The 19,298-nt window shown below is 43.0% G+C and overlaps 1 protein-coding gene across 1 annotated transcript in view; it reads left to right on the top strand.

The window, feature by feature from the left end:
* The window catches only part of Ank3 (ankyrin 3), a 612,404-nt gene that overhangs the window by 56,392 nt on the left and 536,714 nt on the right, over positions 1 to 19,298 (top strand). The window contains exon 2 of the mRNA XM_076557014.1: positions 18,499 to 18,537. Coding sequence (XP_076413129.1) covers positions 18,499 to 18,537 — 39 coding nt within the window. The remainder of the gene's footprint in view (positions 1 to 18,498; positions 18,538 to 19,298) is intronic.

Here is a 19,298-nt window from a genome sequence, read left to right as displayed (position 1 = left end):
CTGCCTACACACACCAGCAAGCCTGTTTTCTCTGCTACCAAATGCTAGCTCATTTACATCTACTTTCTGTCAGCAAGGCCACTGCCTGCCGTACGTCAGGCCATTGTCTCTCACCTGGACAACGTCTTCAGCTCATGTCTGACCTGCTGACTACCTACTGTCCACACAGTCAGGTCACTCCATCCCGTTCTTTCCAGGACCCCATTTGTGCCTGGCTCCCTCTGAGCTTTCACACCATGTAAGTCTAACTTCTACACCTCGTCCCCTTGCCAGCGGACTGAAGTATTTCCCACTTCAGGGTCTGATGGCAGCCACCCCTTCTCTTGGCCATCCGTCTCTTCCCATGGTGACTCTGTCTCATTCTGAAAGCCTCATGTCACATGCTTGCCCTTCATTCCTTCTGGAGCTCTGACCTGCCACCTGCCCCACCCGGCCTGGGTCAGTCCACAGCCCGTGTCATTGCATTCTGGGGTACTTCCTCCACGGTGGTCCCGAGCCCTCCTGGGTCCTCACTTTGCCCAGTGCTTTCTGCTGAAACATAAACACTACGAATGCAGAGACCTGCCGACCGGGTCTGAGTCATCTTATTTTCACCCCAACAACTGGCAGCAGAGCTGGTACCCGGTGCACAGCTGTCCGTTAGGCAGCTCGCAGTGTGCATGGACTTGACAGGACCTGGCAGTGTTTAAAAAATGCAAGCATGAAGAGGAGCGTTTAAGCTCGATTGCTTCAGCTCTGACAGCTTGCTTCTTTGCTTTCCAGCGTGCTCGCAGGTTATCCAGTACTCCTTGTAGCAAGCTGGAAACGAGGAGGAGGCAGATGTCATGTCCCTTGACAGATAAGAAACTGACACTCAGAAGAAGTGACTTGTGAAAATTCATAGTTGAGTGACACAAAGGACTCACAGAAGCGTTCCTCTCCTGAAATGTAACATTTTGTAAAGAAGAGCTGGGGGGTTTGCTGAGCCGCATAGCTACACCATTGAAGAAAAAAGAAACCAGAGGGACAACAAATAAGTACAATCAGATGAACAACAATATTCAAAAGAATAAGACCTAAACATAAGTCATTATCTTTTTGTGTCCAGGGTTCATATGTATTTTTTTTTTTGTATGCAGTTTATTGGTAGCTGGGGAAGTGTATGTCCATTTTCACAAAACTTGTTTTAAAGACTTGAATTACATATATCTCATACTTATTTGTATATTATAATGGATAGATATTTTAAATTCTGTTTTTTTCTTAATTTGGGAAAAAGATCTTTAATATATCTTAAGTGTTCTAGCTAATCTGCTTTTGAATACAGATTTTGTTTGTCAAATACACAGAAGCATCTATAACATTGGTAATAAATGTTACATGAGCTTTTTGGTCTCCAGACATCACCTCTTTGATTCTCTGTTGCTATGGCTTTTCATTTGTATTCCAGGGAGCTTGGGTTGCCATGGAGATCGTGTGGTTGTAGAGGAGTCGCCATGACAACAGTCCGCCATTATGTATTTTTCAGCACTGGCTAGCTGGAGGTGACAGAGAATGCAAATGGTATTTATTTGGGAGCCCAATGATGACAGATAAAACAAACAGCAGCCTGCGTGCCCCAATTATTGCCCTCAGATGTTTAAAATAGGATGCTTGCTTCCCTTTATTCTAATAAATGAAGGAGCACCGGAAGAAGGCTCCCTGAAAGGCTGTGTTTTAGCAGCCCTTTACCTGCTTCTCCGGAGATACTAAAATTCTTAATTGCCACAAATGTTCCCCATGCATATGAACAGCTCCATGTCAGACGAGGGACGTTCTCATTTTAACCTTCGCCTTCGCGACCTTGAACAACGGTGTCGCTCAGGTATATGGGGGGGAAAGGAAGACAAGAAAGAGTGCTTTTGTCTTTGAAGTAGAACTCGGAAATAACGAAGGGGAGGGAAGTCACTTGGTGACTCATTGTTCAATGCAGATTTGCAAAAAAAACAAAACAAAACAAAACAAAACAAAACCAAAAACAAACAGGGAGCTATTCTTACCAAGAGAGCCTGGGGTTGACGAGAACCCCTGACCTGCTATTTGAATACATCTTGATGCATTAGATGCTGCAGGGATCATTTTGGAATTCCTGCTCCACTAGACAGGCTGAGCAGGTTAGCCTGCTGTCTGTTAACAACCTTCGTTATGGTTACCATATCAGAGTGACACCCACGGTTTGTCTCGGGGGTAAGTAGAGAGAGCTCTGGAAAACAATTGAGCTGATCAGATCTCCTGAGAGAGAAGGTTTGAAAAGAAAAGTGTGTATTTTAAGTTTTCTGCTTTTGTTCCTATGATGTGTTTTTTTTTTTTTTTTTTTTTTTTTTTTTTTTTTTTTTTTTTTTTTTTAAATCCTGCCTCTGAGCCTGCCTCTGAAGTTACAGGGACAGCTGGCTCAGAGACTGCTTGCGTTTTCTCTCTCGAGGCCAGGCGAAGAGGCCAACTCTTCAGCCATCTTCCCCGGATGCTTGAGTTGTCTCCCGGGCCACATAAAACCATTCCCTGCTGCAGCAGAGCAGTGCTGAGCACAGGACCGAGGGGTCACGGATGGGTACTTCCGAGACTGGGGACCAGCTGCATTGCTCTTGGAATACCCCAAGGGGACCTGAGAGGAAAATGTCAAAGGAAATAGCACATGACCCAACGCAGCTCGCATGGAAGGGGAGTGCTTAGAACGACAGGAGGGTTTAGAAAAGTTGACTTCGGGTGACTGGAGAGGTGGCGCAGTGGTTAGAGGAGTCAGGTCAGGTGCCAGCCCCCACACGGTGACTCACAACCATCTGTAGTAGTTCCAGGATATGTGGCACCCTCTTCTAGTCTCGGTGAACACAGTATACACATGGTGCACAACCACACGTGTACTAACACCTAGACACACAAAATAAAGGAAGAGAAAAAGCTGACTTTTGTAATCCACAGTGCCATGATACCAGCTTGCCTTTTTACAAGGGGGAGCTTCAAGAAACATCAGCAGTAAATTAACCTAACTTGCCATGCATTGGGTTGCTCAAACAATGGCCAATTTTCTACAGCATTGACATAGGGTCCTTGTGGTTTCATACATAAAAGATTAGTAATGTGGTTGATAGTATTAAGCTATGATGTATTTGTATAAAGTATAATGATGTATGACAGTCTTAAGCTTAACATCAAACTCTTGGGCACTTAGCACACCAAGGGTTAATTGGTAAGGATGTGATCTGAAAATCAGTGTGTATATTTTCTCTGCCACTCAGTGTCTCAGAGAAGCAGATGAAGTAGTGCTCTAGCTAGAAGCGTGCAGTGTGGGGTCAAGTGGATGTGAATCCTGGCTTGATTCCTATTGGCTGCATTACGTTGGGCAATTGAACTGACCTCTCTGGACCCCCATTTCTTCATTTGTAGGATAGGATACTTACAATTACTGTCTCACGTGCTTAAAAGGATTGCATTGCCCTCTTTGGAACTGGCCTGATATATAGAAAGTACCACCTTCATTAGAGTGAAAAGAAGTAGAAGGGTCAGAGGTCAGAAGCACTCACTGATTATGACTGCTCAGAGGGCAAATTCTCATCCAAAGTGAGGATTCATCATTTCAAAATGGTCAGATAATTAATGCCCAAAGTAATGAATACATTTCACTTTTTTTTTTTGTCGGATTTAAAATTGCACACAAGACATTAACACACACAGCTCCATTTACTCCCGGGTCTCTCTCGTCCTGGCTTAATCTTTCTGATTGTCAATCCTAGAGTAGATGTTTCTGGCAGCAAACTACAGATGCATTTTTATGAAAAACAAGAAGTAATGAGATTTAATGAAATTTATTTTCTTGGAATCTTAACCCTCATTTCCTGGCTTTATTTGGCCTTGATATATTTAATGTTTAATATAAAAGGTAAACAGAAGATAGCTTATTTGTAGAAGTTATGGCTTCATATATAAATTCTGGCTATAACTTCTGCCAGTGGTAATACGTATAATATAGTATATAGTATAGTATGGCATAGCATATCATAGTATATAGTATATAGTATATAGCATAGCATATAGTACATAGTTTAGTATAGTATGGCATAGTATATAGTATATAGTATAGCATAGCATATAGTATATAATAAATAGTATATAGTATGGTATAGTACAGTATATAGTATATAGTATGGTATAGTATATAGTATATAGCATAGTATATAGTATAGTATAGTATGGTATGGTATAGCATAGTAGGTCCAAGGCTGTTGAGATATCAAGCGCTCTTGTTTCTTATCTGGCCTGGCCTGATACTGTGGAATGACCCCTTTCCCTGTTTTGTATTATCTCCACTTCCAAACATTTCTGTCTTCAATCTCTCATCATATTTCTTCAAATATGGTAAAAGCAAACCCACCATTCTACTTCACACTTCTGTCTTTTGCAGGTGTATATGTGTGTGTGTGTGTGTGTGTGTGTGTGTGTGTGTGTGTGTGTGTGTTTGCACATGCGCACGCACATATGTGTGCGTATGCTTGTGGAGGCCAGAAGTTGATGTAGATTGTCTTTTCTCTATTGCTTTCCACTTTACTTCCTGATGTGGGGTCTTTCACAGCACCTGAAGGTCACCTGTCATCCAGGCTGTCCATCAAGCCCTGGGGGATCCTCCTGCCTCCACCTTTTCAGCCCCAGGATTACAGACACACACCTAAGCCTGGCTTCCTACACTGTGCAGAGGATCCAGCTCAGGTCCAGCTGCTTGAGCTGCAGGCACTCTGCTAACGGAGCCCCCTCACCAGCTCTTTTGCAGCTTTTGGACATTTCCTTCACTCATCACCATGATTCCACTTTCCCTTGAAAGTGCGCTCTGGAAAGGACTCTGTCCCCATTCTCGCCCTTTCCACAGCTGGCTGTCTCCCTGTGTGCTGCCGTTTGCGCTTGACCTACCTGCTGTACCTTCAAATAGACATGTAGCCCCTAGTCCTTCCTACCCGTCAACCCTGAGAACCTCTCCTCCCTCCCTGACCCCACTCATTCTCAAAGCCTGGAAACTCAGCTAGTCTCATTAACTTTTGGATCCTGTCAGGGTAGCTCAAGTCTCCCAGGCATAAGGTACAATGCCTTGGAAAAAAAAATTGTAAATTCAATGTAATTAACAGTCAATTCATTTATTCCTTGAATGCTAGAGATTTTTATCAACTGACTGTGAATAGAAATCCCAAGCTCCCCTTGGATGGCAGCACGCAGGTAACTGTAATTTAAAACAGGCAGATTTCAGTAATCTCTGAATGGAAATTAGCTTTGTCACTGAGAGCAAATACAGAAAAGAAACTCAGTGGGAATATACAGTGACTTTTTCGCCAGTAGGAATTACAAATATTTTTATATTTTATTGCAGCTGTTTAAAGTATTTCAAAATATCATTTATTTTCACACTATCTAAACACTGCTACTGTTATTAGATTTATCACTATGCCATGCAATTTAATGTGTTAAGTGGAAGTATGTGTTATCATAAATATGGTTTTGAAAATATTTTGATAATTATGTTTCCTTTACAATCTCATTTTCTTTTTTACACTTAAATCCATTTTGAGGGTCAAGGAGATAATTCAATGGGTAAGGACATGTGTTGGCTAGTTTTATGTCAACTTGACACAAACTAGGGTCATCTGAGAGGAGGGAACCTCAACTAAGAAAATGCCCCCCTAAGACTGGGATGTAGGGAAGCCTGTAGGAAATTTTCTTAATTGGTAATTGATATGGGAGGGCCCAGCCCTTTGTGGGTGGGGACACCCCCTGGTGAAGATGGTCCTGGGTTCTATAAGAAAGCAGGCTGAGCAAGCCATGGGGAGCAAGGCAGTAAGCAGCACCCCTCCATGGCCTCTGCATCAGCTCCTGCCTCCAGGTTCCTGCCCTGACTTCCTTTGTGATGAACTGTGATGTGGAAGTGTGAGTCAAACCAACCCTGTTCTCCCCAGCTTGCTTTTAGTCATGTTTCATGATGGCAGCAGGAACCCTTGCAACCACGGGCCACCAATCCTGAAGACCCGAGTTCAACTTCTGGAACCCACATGGTGGAAGGAAAGAATTGATGCACGCAAGTTGTCCTCTGACCTCCATGCACATGCACACATGCATCATTAAAAATTAAAACAATTCTGTTTCTAAATATTGAGGGCCACTCTAAGATTCAGGTGTTGTTTCTCAGGCATTCTTATCCATTTGGCATTTTAAAAAAGTGTATTAAAAATGTGTAGCTCAGGTCCACATTCTTGGGCAGCAAGTACTTCGCTGAATTAGTGGGTGTCTAGCTCTGGGTTTTAGCCTTAGGACAAAAGAGCCAAAAAAGGAGAGAAGAAGGGAAGGAGGAAGGAAGGAGGAGGAGGAGGAGGGGAGAAAGAGGAGGAGGAGGGGAAGAAGAGGGGAGGAAGAGAAGGAAGAGGGGAGGAAGAAAAGGAGGGGGAATGTCCTAGCTATTATTTTAGCTAATCCTTCACGTTTTATTACTCCATTTAGTTTTTTGAGCAGGTTCTCAGGTGACCCAATCTGGCTTTGAACTTGCCCTGTCACTGAGGATGACCTTGAACTCCTGAGCCTCTGTACTTCACCTGAATGCTAAGTTGATGGGTGTGTGCCACCACATCTGGCCGTTGTCAGTTTTGGGGATCAATATGTTATAATTTTGTAGGAGTCATAGGTTCTTCTGAGAAACTCTAAAACATCATGAAAGACTTCTTATAGCCAGAGAAACTTAAGACAAGGTGCGTGTGCGTGCTCGTGTGTGTGTTCCATTATGATGGCATGTATAAATAACACAAGGATAAGAATAATCTGGAAAAAGAGGCCAGAACAAGAGGGTGGGTGGGCAGGCAGGCGGGCATTGCATGCCAGGTACAATCAGAGACCTGACTGAGAGTATCACCCTGAGCAGCTCCTTGCATATAAATTAGGTATTTGATAAATAAACTCATCATGAGACTATAGCATCATGAAAACAAAGCTTGTTGGGTCACTGTGGACTTTAGTTAGTTCTTACTTCTGATCACCTTTGTCCTAGATGACAGCAAACGTTCCAAACAGAGAAATTAATTAGAGAAAATGATACGTCTGAATTCACTCCCTGGCACTTGGGGTCTGTTAGGCCACAACAAACGACTTGTTAAATGTGGGCTCATGCGTTTGAACATTTGGTGTGCAGCCGGAGGCGATGTTTTGGAAGTGACGGGATCTTTCAGAGGTGGAAGCTGGCTGAAGGGGTGGGTTTACTGGGGGGGGGGGTGTCCCCTTAGGATTTATAGTCTGGGTTTGCTTTCTTCTCTCTCCTTGCTTCCTGATCCAGAAGCAACTGAGCAGCATCACATGCTGCCTGCAGCCACTCCACACCACAAGGGACCATGCTCTGTCCAGCTCAGACATCAGAAGCCCTCCTTTAAGTTGCTTCTTGTCAGGGTGTTTGGCTACCCAGTTTTGAGAAAAGTGGCCGCTGTAATGCCGTAAGCCAGCATAATTGTCGAAGTGTCTCAGGTTAGCCGCCCCATGGTATCCTCTTGGGCCCTTAACCACCCCCCCACCCCCACTATCTTCTGAACCACAGAGCCCTCCCCTTGCAAAGCTCAGCTCTGTGGCTTTGGCTATGTGTTCTCGATTCAGGAGCTGTATTTGCTTGACGTAGATGAGTGTGGTTCCTCTGTGTGTGCCTCCATATGTGCCTCACCAGGATCTGCCTTGCACTGAAGTTATTTGATTTCTTTTCCTTAGCATGCAGAGGCTGCCCTTGGCATAAGGATGGTGTCTTGCTGTCCTTTACAGTTTGTGGCAGCTCACAGCCTCTGTAGCTCACAATCATTCCTAGAATGAAGACATTCATAGGATGTGCAGATTCAATACTACACTTTGGGGAACGACCCGAGAATGCTCTATGGTACCAGTGCCGAAACCTTAGAATAGAGCCTGGTCATCTGGTGCTTGGGGGATGTTCTTTTGAGGACTTAACTGCATTTTTAAAGCCTTGAATTCAGATGATCAGATAAACTCCTATATTATGTTCTCTTTACAGGCAGATGAGTGTTATCTTAGATTCTAATGGCTCCAGGCTTGACCCTCTTGCTCCAATGTTAAAAATGATGTGCTAGGTTCCACATTAAAAATGATGTGATAGATTCCACGTGACGTCCTTGCACCAAGCTCTCCCTTTCCTGTCTCTCGTATCTCCCCCTTCTCCTCCGATGAGGATTCCAGCCTATGTTTCACTAAAATAACTTCAGCTTCTCCATTTGTAAGCTGGGCATGGTATGGCAAACTCTGATCTTGGCATTTGGAAGACTAAGGTAGGAAGATGGCTCCAAGTTTCATGTCATCTGAGGCTACTGTATGAGATGGTCTCAAAAAGAGGTTTTTTTTCCTTACTATTCTCCACAAGATCTGTGCGTATTTTAGGGAGCTGGTGATATCAGACCCTACGCCAGGTATAGGTGAACAAGAAAGAACTAGCCCTCTCCTCAGTTTCCCCTTCAGACATGGTTCCAAAAGCCTCCTGTTAGTTTGCAGGATGGTCAGGGTGGATTGGTTCTGTGCTCTGTAGTAACAAGCACAGATAGATGTTAAAGATCTTGGTCTCTTTAGTGAAATACCTATAAAATGGTATGTCCACAGGGTTTTGAGGTTTACATAGGCTCATCTCTTGAAGGAGATAGAAGTATCAAATTCAGACTCAAACAGTTCTGGATTTTAATCATGTGAATGAGCCAGGGAGGTAATATTGCTCCTTGCAGTTTTGGATTGTTCTGGAACAGCCTCCTGAGAAGGTCTCGAGTGGAGCACTTCTAATAGTCTCTTCCTTCACGATCTCTGGCAGGCGAATTTGTGGGTCTGAGGAGGGCATCTCATTGTGTCACACTCGTGTGCACAGGGGGGTTGGGGCAGATGCTGGCTGTGATTTAAGCGGTATTACTTGGCTGAAGGCATCTCAGAAGCACTCGTGAAACTTAGTGCTCTGCTGAGACTCGGGTTGTCAGCTGCCTCTTCTGATTTGGTCTAGCTAATCTCTTTAGGTGTCATGTTTTTTTTCTTTTACATTTTAGCAACAACTTTTTCTTATTGATTTTGCTGTCATGTGGACTTTCAGTTTTTCATATTATCTTCATTGAAACAAAAATTCAGGTTGAAGCATACAACATAAAGAATCCATCCCTTCTTGTGCAGTTTTCCCACTATTTCAAATGGACATTAAAATCATGAAAACTTCCAAGCTCTGGTGGTGCACTCCTTTAGTCCCGGTACTCGGGGAGGCAGAAGCAGGAGGATCTCTGAGTTCAAGGCCAGCCTGGTCTACAGAGTGAGTTCCAGGACAGCCAGCACTACACAGAGAAACCCTGTCTTGAAAAAAAATCAACAACAACAACAACAACAAAAACCCAAAACAAACATGGAAACTAAGCCAGCTGTGGTGATGCACACCGGTAATCCCCCTACCCAGGAGGATCACTGCAAATTTGATGGTAGATTGGGCTACAGAGTGAGTTCCAGGCCAACCTTAGCCTGGATTACAGTGAAACATTGTCTCAAAAAGCCAAAATAGTAAAGTCAAGCCTATGGAAAGTGTGTGTCTAGGAGAGCCTTAGGATCCTTGTCTATAAACAGGGGGAGAGCAATAAGGCTAGGCAAAAAAGTATCTGTGGGTTTTGTTAGTGCCAGGTTCTTAATTTGTAAAATGAGATAAATGCGCATTCCTGTCTCTAGCCGTGGTTCATGCCCGTTGCATAGTAAATTTACAGTTGTTTGAGGAGGCTGCTCCTCTTCTTCCGTTGCTAATACAGCGTCCGTTTCCGTTCTCTTTATTCATTAAAGAAAATCACCACTTTAGAGCAGCCAGTGATCTCCATAATTAATGTTATTGTTAAATTAAAAAAATCACTGCAAAGCAAAACAAAATAGAACAATACAAATAATAACAACCCCTCTCGGAGTGGTTTGTAAGTGCCTTGCTTGGTTCTAGTGATGGTCATGTGAAAGGTTTAATTCACCCTGAGCTCTTGGTAGCAGATGGAAGTCCTCAGACACTATGATGCTGAAATTCTTTGGGCCATGGAAAGACTAAACCTGGTCTTGAACTGAGGCCTCTGTCTCTTCTTAGCTGGAACTTAAGGGAAGGTACCAGTCTCTGTGTGCCTCAGTTTCCATGCACCTGAGGTGGAGATAATGAAGGTACCTCATCCACAGAGCTGTTTCAAGAAGATGAAGGAAATGTCTGAGTGTTGTGGGATATTTATACACTGTGTGAAGATGTATTTGCTGTGATTGGTGTAATAAGAGCTGAATGGCCGGGCGGTGGTGGCGCACGCCTTTAATCCCAGCACTCGGGAGGCAGAGCCAGGCGGATCTCTGTGAGTTCGAGGCCAGCCTGGGCTACCAAGTGAGCTCCAGGAAAGGTGCAAAGCTACACAGAGAGAAAAAAAAAAAAAAAAAAGAGCTGAATGGCCAATAGCTAGGCAGATGCTATAGGCGAGATTTCCAGGAAGAGGAAGGAACAGGAGAATCCAGGTGGGCAGGACACCAGGTGACATGGAGTGGAAACAGGAGGTATAAGATGAAAAAGAGGTAATGCCACATGATAGAATGTAGATTAATGTAAATGAGTTTGTAGTTGGAATGTTTCTTCCAGTCCTGCCTGGCCCCATGCAGTCCCACAGCCGCTTATATAATAATCACTTAGAAGCTTATATTAAGTATAACTGCTCGGCCATTAGCTCAGGCTTATTATTGACTAGCTCTTACACTTAAATTATCCCATAATTCTTATCTATGTTTAGCCACCTGGCTTGGTACCTTTTTTCGGTTCTACCTCGTCATCTTGCTTCCTCTGTGTCTGGCTGGCGACTCCTCACTCTGCCCTCCCTCTTCCCAGCATTCTCCTTGTCTGTTTGCCCCACCTATACTTCCTGCCTGGCTACTGACCAATCAGATTTTTTTTTAAACCAGTGTACAAGAGCATTATCCCACAGCATGGGTTAATTTAACTTATAAGAGCTAGTTAAAAACAAGCCTAAGCTATAGGCCAAGCTTTCATAATTAATAAGAAGTCTCTGTGTCATCACTTGGGAGCTGGTGAGTAGGACAGAGAAAGACTCATTACATCTGAAAGGTTTTGGTGGCAGCTCTAACACATGCAAGGACTGACTCTGCATTTAACAATTCATGGTCTTTACACAACCAACCTCGATTTTTCACAGACAGAGTGAACACCTTGGTAGTGGTGCATTTTTTATATAATGGATAGAATGTGTAGAATCATTCTTTATTATCACTGGCAACAAGTAACTGAATATCAGATGTGTGTATCAGACTTGGAAACATCATGGATTCAAGATCTCTTTGGAAACTAGCTGTGGTGGTTTGAGTAGGAATGGCCCCCATAGGCTCATAGATTTGAATGCACAGTCACCAGGGAGTGGAGCTGTTTGAAAGAATTAGAAGGATTGGGAGGCGTGGCCTTGTTGGAGTAGATGTGGCCTTGGAAGAAGTGTGTCACTGGGGAAGGGTTTTGAGGTTTCAGAAGTGCATGCCAGGCCCAAGTGCTCTCTCTCTCTCTCTCTCTTTTTCTCTCTCTCCCGCCCTCCCTGCCCCTCTCTCTTTCCCTCTGCCTATGGATCAGGATGTAGCTCTCAGCTCTTGCTCCAGCACTTGCCAATGTGCCAACATGTCCTGCCCCCACCACGATGATAATGAATTCAATGCTGAAACTGTAAGCCAGCCCCAATTAAATGCTTTCTTTCATAAGCGTCGCCTTGGTCATGGTGTCTTTTTACAGCAATAGAACTGTGACTAAGACATAAGACGTCATGAAAATCATCCATTCATAACACTGGATGTAGTTATGATGTGCATTCAGTCTATTTATTTATTTATTTATTTATAGTAAGGTTGCCGGTGTTGCTGTCTCTTTAAATAAACTCAGATGTGATTTGATCCACACTTTCCTGCCCATTACTTGAAGAGATGATTCAGTTAAGAAAGACATGGGGGGTTGTGTGAGACAGTCTTAGTATGATTGCTCTGGACCTCAGGATGATCTTATTGGAGAGTAATAGCTGGGAAATGAGCCCATTTGCCTCTGTGAGTCTTACAGACACCAGAGTTTAGAAACTCTGGTTCTGGAGGCGTCAGTCAGTGTCTGGAACTTGAAAGCACTCTGGCTCAGTTCCAGAAGTTCTGCTCAGAGCCTCTGCTGCTCCTGATCGAACTGTGTGGTAACTCTGGGCAAGTTGAGGAGCTCTTTGCTCGTTGTTTTATTTATTTATTTTTATTTATTTATTTATTTACCTATCTATTTATTTAACAAAAATCCTTATGTCTCTTCTACTGTTCCCTGATTGTTTTGCAGACCAACAGATAAAATATGAGGTCTCGGCTCCACACAGTGCCTTGCATTTTCAGTAGCACCATGATCAGGGTGAAGAATCACGCATGCTTGTTTCTCTGGGAACCTTGGATACAAAATCTGATATATGAAAAAGACATGGGGAGGGGGGATATTTTCTATGTAAAGTCTATTGTACTAAAATGAATTATAACTAATTTCATCCTGTTTAATTTATTCTATTTAAATACGTCCGTTTATCACAAGCATATGACTTTGAACTGGCTGGCAGAATCAGATTAGGGAAAGGCAAATTTGGTTAGAGGCAGGACTCTGGGAGTGAGTGGGGGAAGATTTCAGTAAAGCTGGTGATTAGGGAGGATGGATATTGGGTGAGTTTTGTGAAGCCTTTGTCTTGGAGGTCACTTCCAGGGGACTCTTAGGCCTCTCCTGGGACATGGAATGGAGAAGTGGGTAGGATCTATATCTTTTTGAAGTTTAGAGAGGTTTGGGATGGACAGGATTTGAAACTCTTGTCAGGGTGCAGGGAGAAAGCACAGGAGGTTCTAAGGTTGTTCTCTTAGAAGAGGTCGAACTGACCTACAGACAGAACAAAATGGCAGCTTCTCCTGGGAGCAGGAAGGTCAGCTTCTCCTAGGAGGCTTCTTAAACTGGAGCTTGTAGGTTTTTTTTTCTTTTCTTATTCCTATCTTTTATTTCCTATAGTCTTTTTGCAGCAATTGCTCAAGCAAAAGCATTCTAGAGCAGAGCAGATGACACTACTCAGGGTTAGGTGGGTAGAAGCAGACTTGTGTTTGCATGCTGTGGAGGGCTAGAGGGAGGGAGATATGGAACAAAGCCTGGCTGGTAACCATAAAGGACAGCAACTATAAAGCCCTTGTATGGGATGTACATGCCCGCAGATACCTCAGCTCTAATGGCTGTCTGGGGAAGGAGGAGGACAGGAAGGGACCACTAGCATCCGACTCTGGCTGTTTCCTCCTGTTCTGCTCCCGTCGTCACCTCCATCTTCCCCGCTGCTGTTGGCCACCTTCTTCCAGAAGCTTCTCTCCACTTCCTGCCCTTTGCTGACTTGGTGTCAATGCTGTCCATGGCCACAGCACTGAAGGACCTTGTCCTCTCTTCCTCAGGATGACTTAGAAAAAGTCCCAGCCATGGACTCTCCTACAGAGTCCATGTTCTATAGAAACATGGATGAGTGTTTCAGTGGGGACTAACGGTAGATCTGTGTCTTCTAAGGTGAGCTGAGAAAATAGCGACCGTGTGTTGCTTTACTTTGAAAAGAGACTGCGTTATAAGGTCTAAACATGTATATGACTGTGTTTGGGTAAAAACATACACTGTGATGGAGCCTGGCTGACTTGTCCAGTAACAGAATCTTCACAATGTAAAAGGAACTGAACAGCTAACTAAACTGTACTTTGGGGCTTTGCCCTGTTGTATCTGGATGATTTGGGGGCAATTCTAATTTTAAAAAAGTTTTCTGTGTGAAGTGGAGGTAAAAATACTTACCCTCAAAAGATGAGATGGGAAGGATGCATCTGTAACATTATAAAGACTGGTTGCTTCAAGCTCTGACAGACATCAGACCTTTACTGAGTTGCAAATGAAGCTGTCTTTGCTCATCATTATCAGAAAGCATTGCTTGGAAGGTGTGACTTATGCAATAAAGCGTGTAAAAAAATGAGAGTGATAAGGTCCCCATAGTTACTAGCTCTGTGCCTGCATGCGATTGGCTCAGCCAACTGTCAGTCATGGATGGGAGAAGGGCTCCTATGGTCCTACCCTTCCCTGCTGAACTGGGGGCTACTGATAGATTCTGGGGCAGGGGAATCATTGTCTTCAATTGCGTTCTCACTGCTGAACCCACCAGATTCCAATGGACAGTTCCTAACCAGATGGGGCTGGTTAAACTCAGTGGGTCACAAAACAAAAAGACATGAATGTGAGCAGCACAATTATAAAGAAGGGAGGCTGAAAGGGGTGTGTGTGTGTGTGTGTGTGTGTGTGTGTGTGTACGTATGTGTGTGTGTGTGTGTTCAGAATGCATTATATATGTATGACATGTCAGTGCACAAAATTAATTTTAAAAAGTAAGAGTGTTTACTGTGAGCAAAGGGCATCCTAAGAACCACTGTGTTGAGAAGTGACATGGCACCAGCTAGCTAAGAAGTAGATGACGAAACCTAAGAGAAGTTTGAAAACGAAGCTGGAGTTAGATATTGATCCTTCCCAATGTTACACATTTTATTAAGTTTCACTATTAGTGTTTTACCCAGGCATTACAGGCTATTGCCTTTGCTCTCTTGGTGAGTACTTCCGGTTTCACAGGAACTGATGGGTGGGTCCGAGGAGAGAGATGGAGAGGCCCAAGTTGTGTCCAGTTGTCTTGCTGAACACATGCCCTCAGCTCGGTACTCAAGTAAGAACATTTTATTCACTGTCTAACAACAAGTCAGTGAGGAAGCAACATTAACGGTTTGCTCAGGTATGAAAGTGATCTCAGACCCAACGGGTTTTTAATCAAGTGTGCTTTGATTATACTCCTATATATTTACACCATGAAATATCATTCAGCTGTTAAGAAAAACAAATTTACGACAGTTACAGGTGAGTGGATAAAGCGAGAAGCAATCATCCGGAATAAAGTAACCCAGACCCAGAAAGACAGACACCACCATTTCTCTCATGTGTGGATATCAGCCTTGACTCTTCAGATATTTGTGTTCCATGTGGAATACCTGGAAAGGTCAGAAAATTAGTAAGAGGCCATGGAGGGAGCACTTTCAAGGGAGGGGCGACAGAAAGCAGTGTTTTAAAGGGTTATGGGGAAATAATGGAACAGGAAGGGTTTAGTTGGGCTGTGGAGGATGGAAGGGCAGAAGAGGAATAAGTAAAGCTAAATAATTTTCAAAAAACTGTATTAGAATTTATTGTAGAAGTGTGTGTGTATGCCAGGCGGTGGTGGCGCACGCCTGTAATCCCAGCACTCGGGAGGCAGAGCCAGGCGGATCTCTGTTAGTTCGAGGCCAGCCTGGGTTACCGAGTTAGTTCCAGGAAAAGGCGCAAAGCTATACAGGGAAACCCTGTCTCGAAAAACCAAAAAAAAAGAAGAAGAAGTGTGTGTGTCTGTGTGTGTGTGTGTGTGCGCGCGCGCGCGCGCGTGCGCGCGCATATGTTTAAAATGTAGTTGTCCTATAAAAGAGGGACAAAGCCCCTACCAGAATTATAGGCTAACAAATAAAAGGCTCAGTGCCAGGAATGGGGGAGTTCTTTTGGAGTTGTTGGCTAGGGAGGTCCCATAGGCTCCCCGGACATTACAGGGTATTGCCATTGCTCCTGGATACCCTCTAGAAATGAGGGAAGATACAGCCTTGTGTGTGAGCTCTGCCGCATCCACACTGAACACCATGGGAGTTAACAAACAAGCCAGGCTGAATGGTGCCAGGACTCGGAAGACAAGTACCAGCCATTTAACTGGTATTTGGAAGACCTTTCAAAGCCCGGGAGGCCTGAGAAACACCACAAAATAAATAATCTATAGTTTGACTGCATCAAGTGTAAATTTCTGTGCATCAGAAACCATTATGAACCCAGCTGAAGTACAAGTAAGAGACTGTGAAGATGCAAGGGAATATTCTATAATTACCATAGATGAGTGATTAATGTCTCTATTGAATAGAGAGCCCTCACAGATCAATAAGAAAACCACACATCTCCTAAGTGAACACGAATCACTTTAAATTTTTAAATTGCTCAGCAGCAGAAGAAATAGAAGAGAAAATAGATACTGTTCTCACTATGAATAGGGTTAGGGGGCTGCAGGAATATCTCAGCGGCAGGGCACCTGCTGCCCAGCATGCTCTGAGTTTGATCCCCAGGGAGGCTGTGTATGTATGCATGCACAAAAGCGCATGCATGTATGCCTGTGCATGCGCGTGCACACAAATGCCAAGATACATTTGTCAGTGTTAGAGAAAGAGGCACTTACATTAACTATATGGTTAATTATTTTTTGATGAGCTATATCTAATTTTGCCCTCATAGCAGAGAGACGATGGGTAAGTACCATGAAGAAGATGTCTCTTCCTTAGAAATTTATTTTGCTGACTTTCACTTAAGGAAATGAGCAGTTATAAATATCAAGACTTTTATGCCAGGGTACTATTGAAAGGTTAGGTGTACCTGAAAAGCAGAAAGCAACTTAGAACTTTCAAAAATCAGTTGGGAACTGGCTTAGTGCTTAAGAGTCCAGACACTGCTGATGCAGAGGACTCAAGTTCGGTTCCCAGCACCCAGGTTAAGCAGTCTACGACTGCCTGTAACTCCAACTTCAGGGAATCTAATATCTTCTTCTGGCCTCGAAAGATAGCTTCATGCACATGCATTTACACACACATAAGTAAAAATAAAATACATCTTTAAAAAAAAATAAGTGTTTGAACAGATTTTCTTGTGAAAATGTGGAGATTACACTGAAGATGTTAAGACTGTGTCTTCCAAGGTCAGTGTATGAAAAGATGATTCCATGTTTAAGGAATACAGGCAGCATAGACTATGTCCATGGTCCAATCCTAACCTTGTTTCCAGAGATGTGTGTGGTTGAGTGTATTGAAAGAAAACACTCAACCCATATCTTAAGTTCTCTGTAAGTAATTGGGTTGTAGTCTTATCTTTTACACATTTTCTATAGTGAACACTCATTGTATTAAACTTATTTAGAAGATTCAATGAGAAAATGTAGCAGAGACACCAAGGTTAATATAAAGGTTTTACAAATGTTAATTTCCTTCTATTTTCTTTTTAGAACACTGAATCGAGGCTTGAAATTGCAGATTAAATTATTAGGGCTTGGGCTATGTATGGCTCAGTGGTAGAGTGTTTGCCTATTACTTGTGAGGTCCCAGGTTCAATTGCTTGTACAGCCAAAGGAAATAAAAGATTGACTTCCTTATGACTTGAGAATGGATTTTCAAGACTGACAAAAATGATCATTCCGACATCAATTTGTATAGCTTCTAATGGAGCAAAGTTCCTTGTGTTTGTCAAGCATAGTGAGAACTAACTGTGAAGTCCACTCTTTATTTACATTCTCTGTGAATAAACTGTTCTGATTGGAATGCTTTGGGTTCTATACATATTACTGTCTTTGGATAGGAAATGTGGTTGGTACCTGGTGGGATATATTAGCATTTTATGAAAGCATAGTCAGCCTGCACCTTCCTCTTGATGTGCCAAATGCAGAGAGGATCTGGAGCTGTCTATTTTGAGGAGCTGATGCTGTTACAGACATCATCTCATGGTATCTCATGCATAATTAGGCTTTCAGCTTGTATGTGCCTGGATGCTATGGCCCTTGGCAAATGGTACTGACAGTAATGAACCTTGAAAGACGATAATGAATTCATCATGAGAGCTGTGGATGAATATGGATTCCGAGGATGGATTCCTGTGCCTGTGTTTTCAAACACAGGTGTTTTAAATATATATTTAAAAATCAGCTTCATTACAACTGCTCATTTCTATCTCTTGAGCACAATCATTTCAAATTCCAGATCATACTTTTTAAAATATTTTTGTACAGGTTTATTTTGTGTGTGTGTTTTATATATTTACATCTCCTGTGCATGCAGGAGAAGCCCAGAGGAAAGACATCCTACTCTATCACTTGCCACCTTATTTCTTTGAGGCAGGGTCTCTCGTTGAACCTATAGCTTGTGTTTTTCAGCGAGGCTGTAATCAGCAGATACTAATAACCCTCCTATCTCTGCCCCACACAGTGTAAGATCATACCCTGCCTGTTAGGTGGGTGTGGGATCTAAACTCAGGTCTTCGGGGTAGTGAAACATGAGCAGTTAACCACTGAGCCATCTCTCCAGCCCCTTAAAAGTTCATTTTTAAGTATCATATCAAGGCTGTGTCATTCCTCTGATTTGGTGTGAGTTTTCCTATATTCTGCATATTTCCTATATTCTGCATTCTCTGAAGCTGTGTTCTTTTTCTAATGCATTTTATTATAGTCTCCTAAGTTGGTGCCAATGTTTTTGCTTTTGAGTGCACTGATAGTGTGTGTTTTTAACTATTGCCAAGGTAAATATAAGGGAGAGATTCCTTCATTCTTGTTAAACATTTGTCTGTTTGTTTGTTTTTAGGGTGATTTTGGATCCTGTATTTCAAGAAGCTCTCAAAAGGTAATGAAAATTAATCCTTAAACTCCACAAATATTTTGTTTTATGTGTACAAACTTCTTTTCTTCAAGGTAGCTATAAACCTAGATCTGAATTTATTCACATATGGAAAACAAATTGAAGTCTTACCATTTTATTGTAATGTTGGGGTGTCGTTTGACACTATTCCTGGGGATAGGTGAGCAAACATCTATTTACTTCAGAAAAGGAATTGACAATAGATCCAAGCAATGATACAATCAAAGTTCAACTGGGGAAACTGGTGGGTTTTATCAGGGTTACGTACAAGAGTTTGGATGAGGGGTTGCTTACAGAAACAGAAACGACTCAGTCAGCTACATCACCCAAGCCCACCCCAGCATGGGTGAAAGCTCACAAAAGCTGGAAATTTGGAGCACACTGCACAGCCTACAGGCAGCTCAACAGTTTAGGGTATCCTTTCCAGGGCTAGCTCTGTTGGTCTGAGCCTCTTTCAAGCAGCTCAAATGGTCTGAGAGCATCTGTCAGCTGTCCTTACCACTTGCATACATTTGGGAAGGGTAGGGCTTAGTGAATCTGGTCAGTTTCAGGGACTTCCTGATGCGTTTGTGTTGTTTACCTCCTGTGCTTAATGAGCTTCCCTATAGGATGGAATGTTTTTACCTCCCATTAGATCATCCTGTGTCTTAGTGAGCTTCCCTGCAAGAAGAAAGGTTTTGGTTTTTTTTTTTTTTTAATCTCAGAGGCAATTGCTACACAAAGCAGAGATCAAACCCAGGGCATTG

Source organism: Peromyscus maniculatus, chromosome 21 (assembly GCF_049852395.1).
Source record: "Peromyscus maniculatus bairdii isolate BWxNUB_F1_BW_parent chromosome 21, HU_Pman_BW_mat_3.1, whole genome shotgun sequence".
NCBI classification, from domain to species: Eukaryota; Metazoa; Chordata; class Mammalia; order Rodentia; family Cricetidae; genus Peromyscus; species Peromyscus maniculatus.
This window is presented reverse-complemented; position numbering and strand designations above follow the sequence as displayed.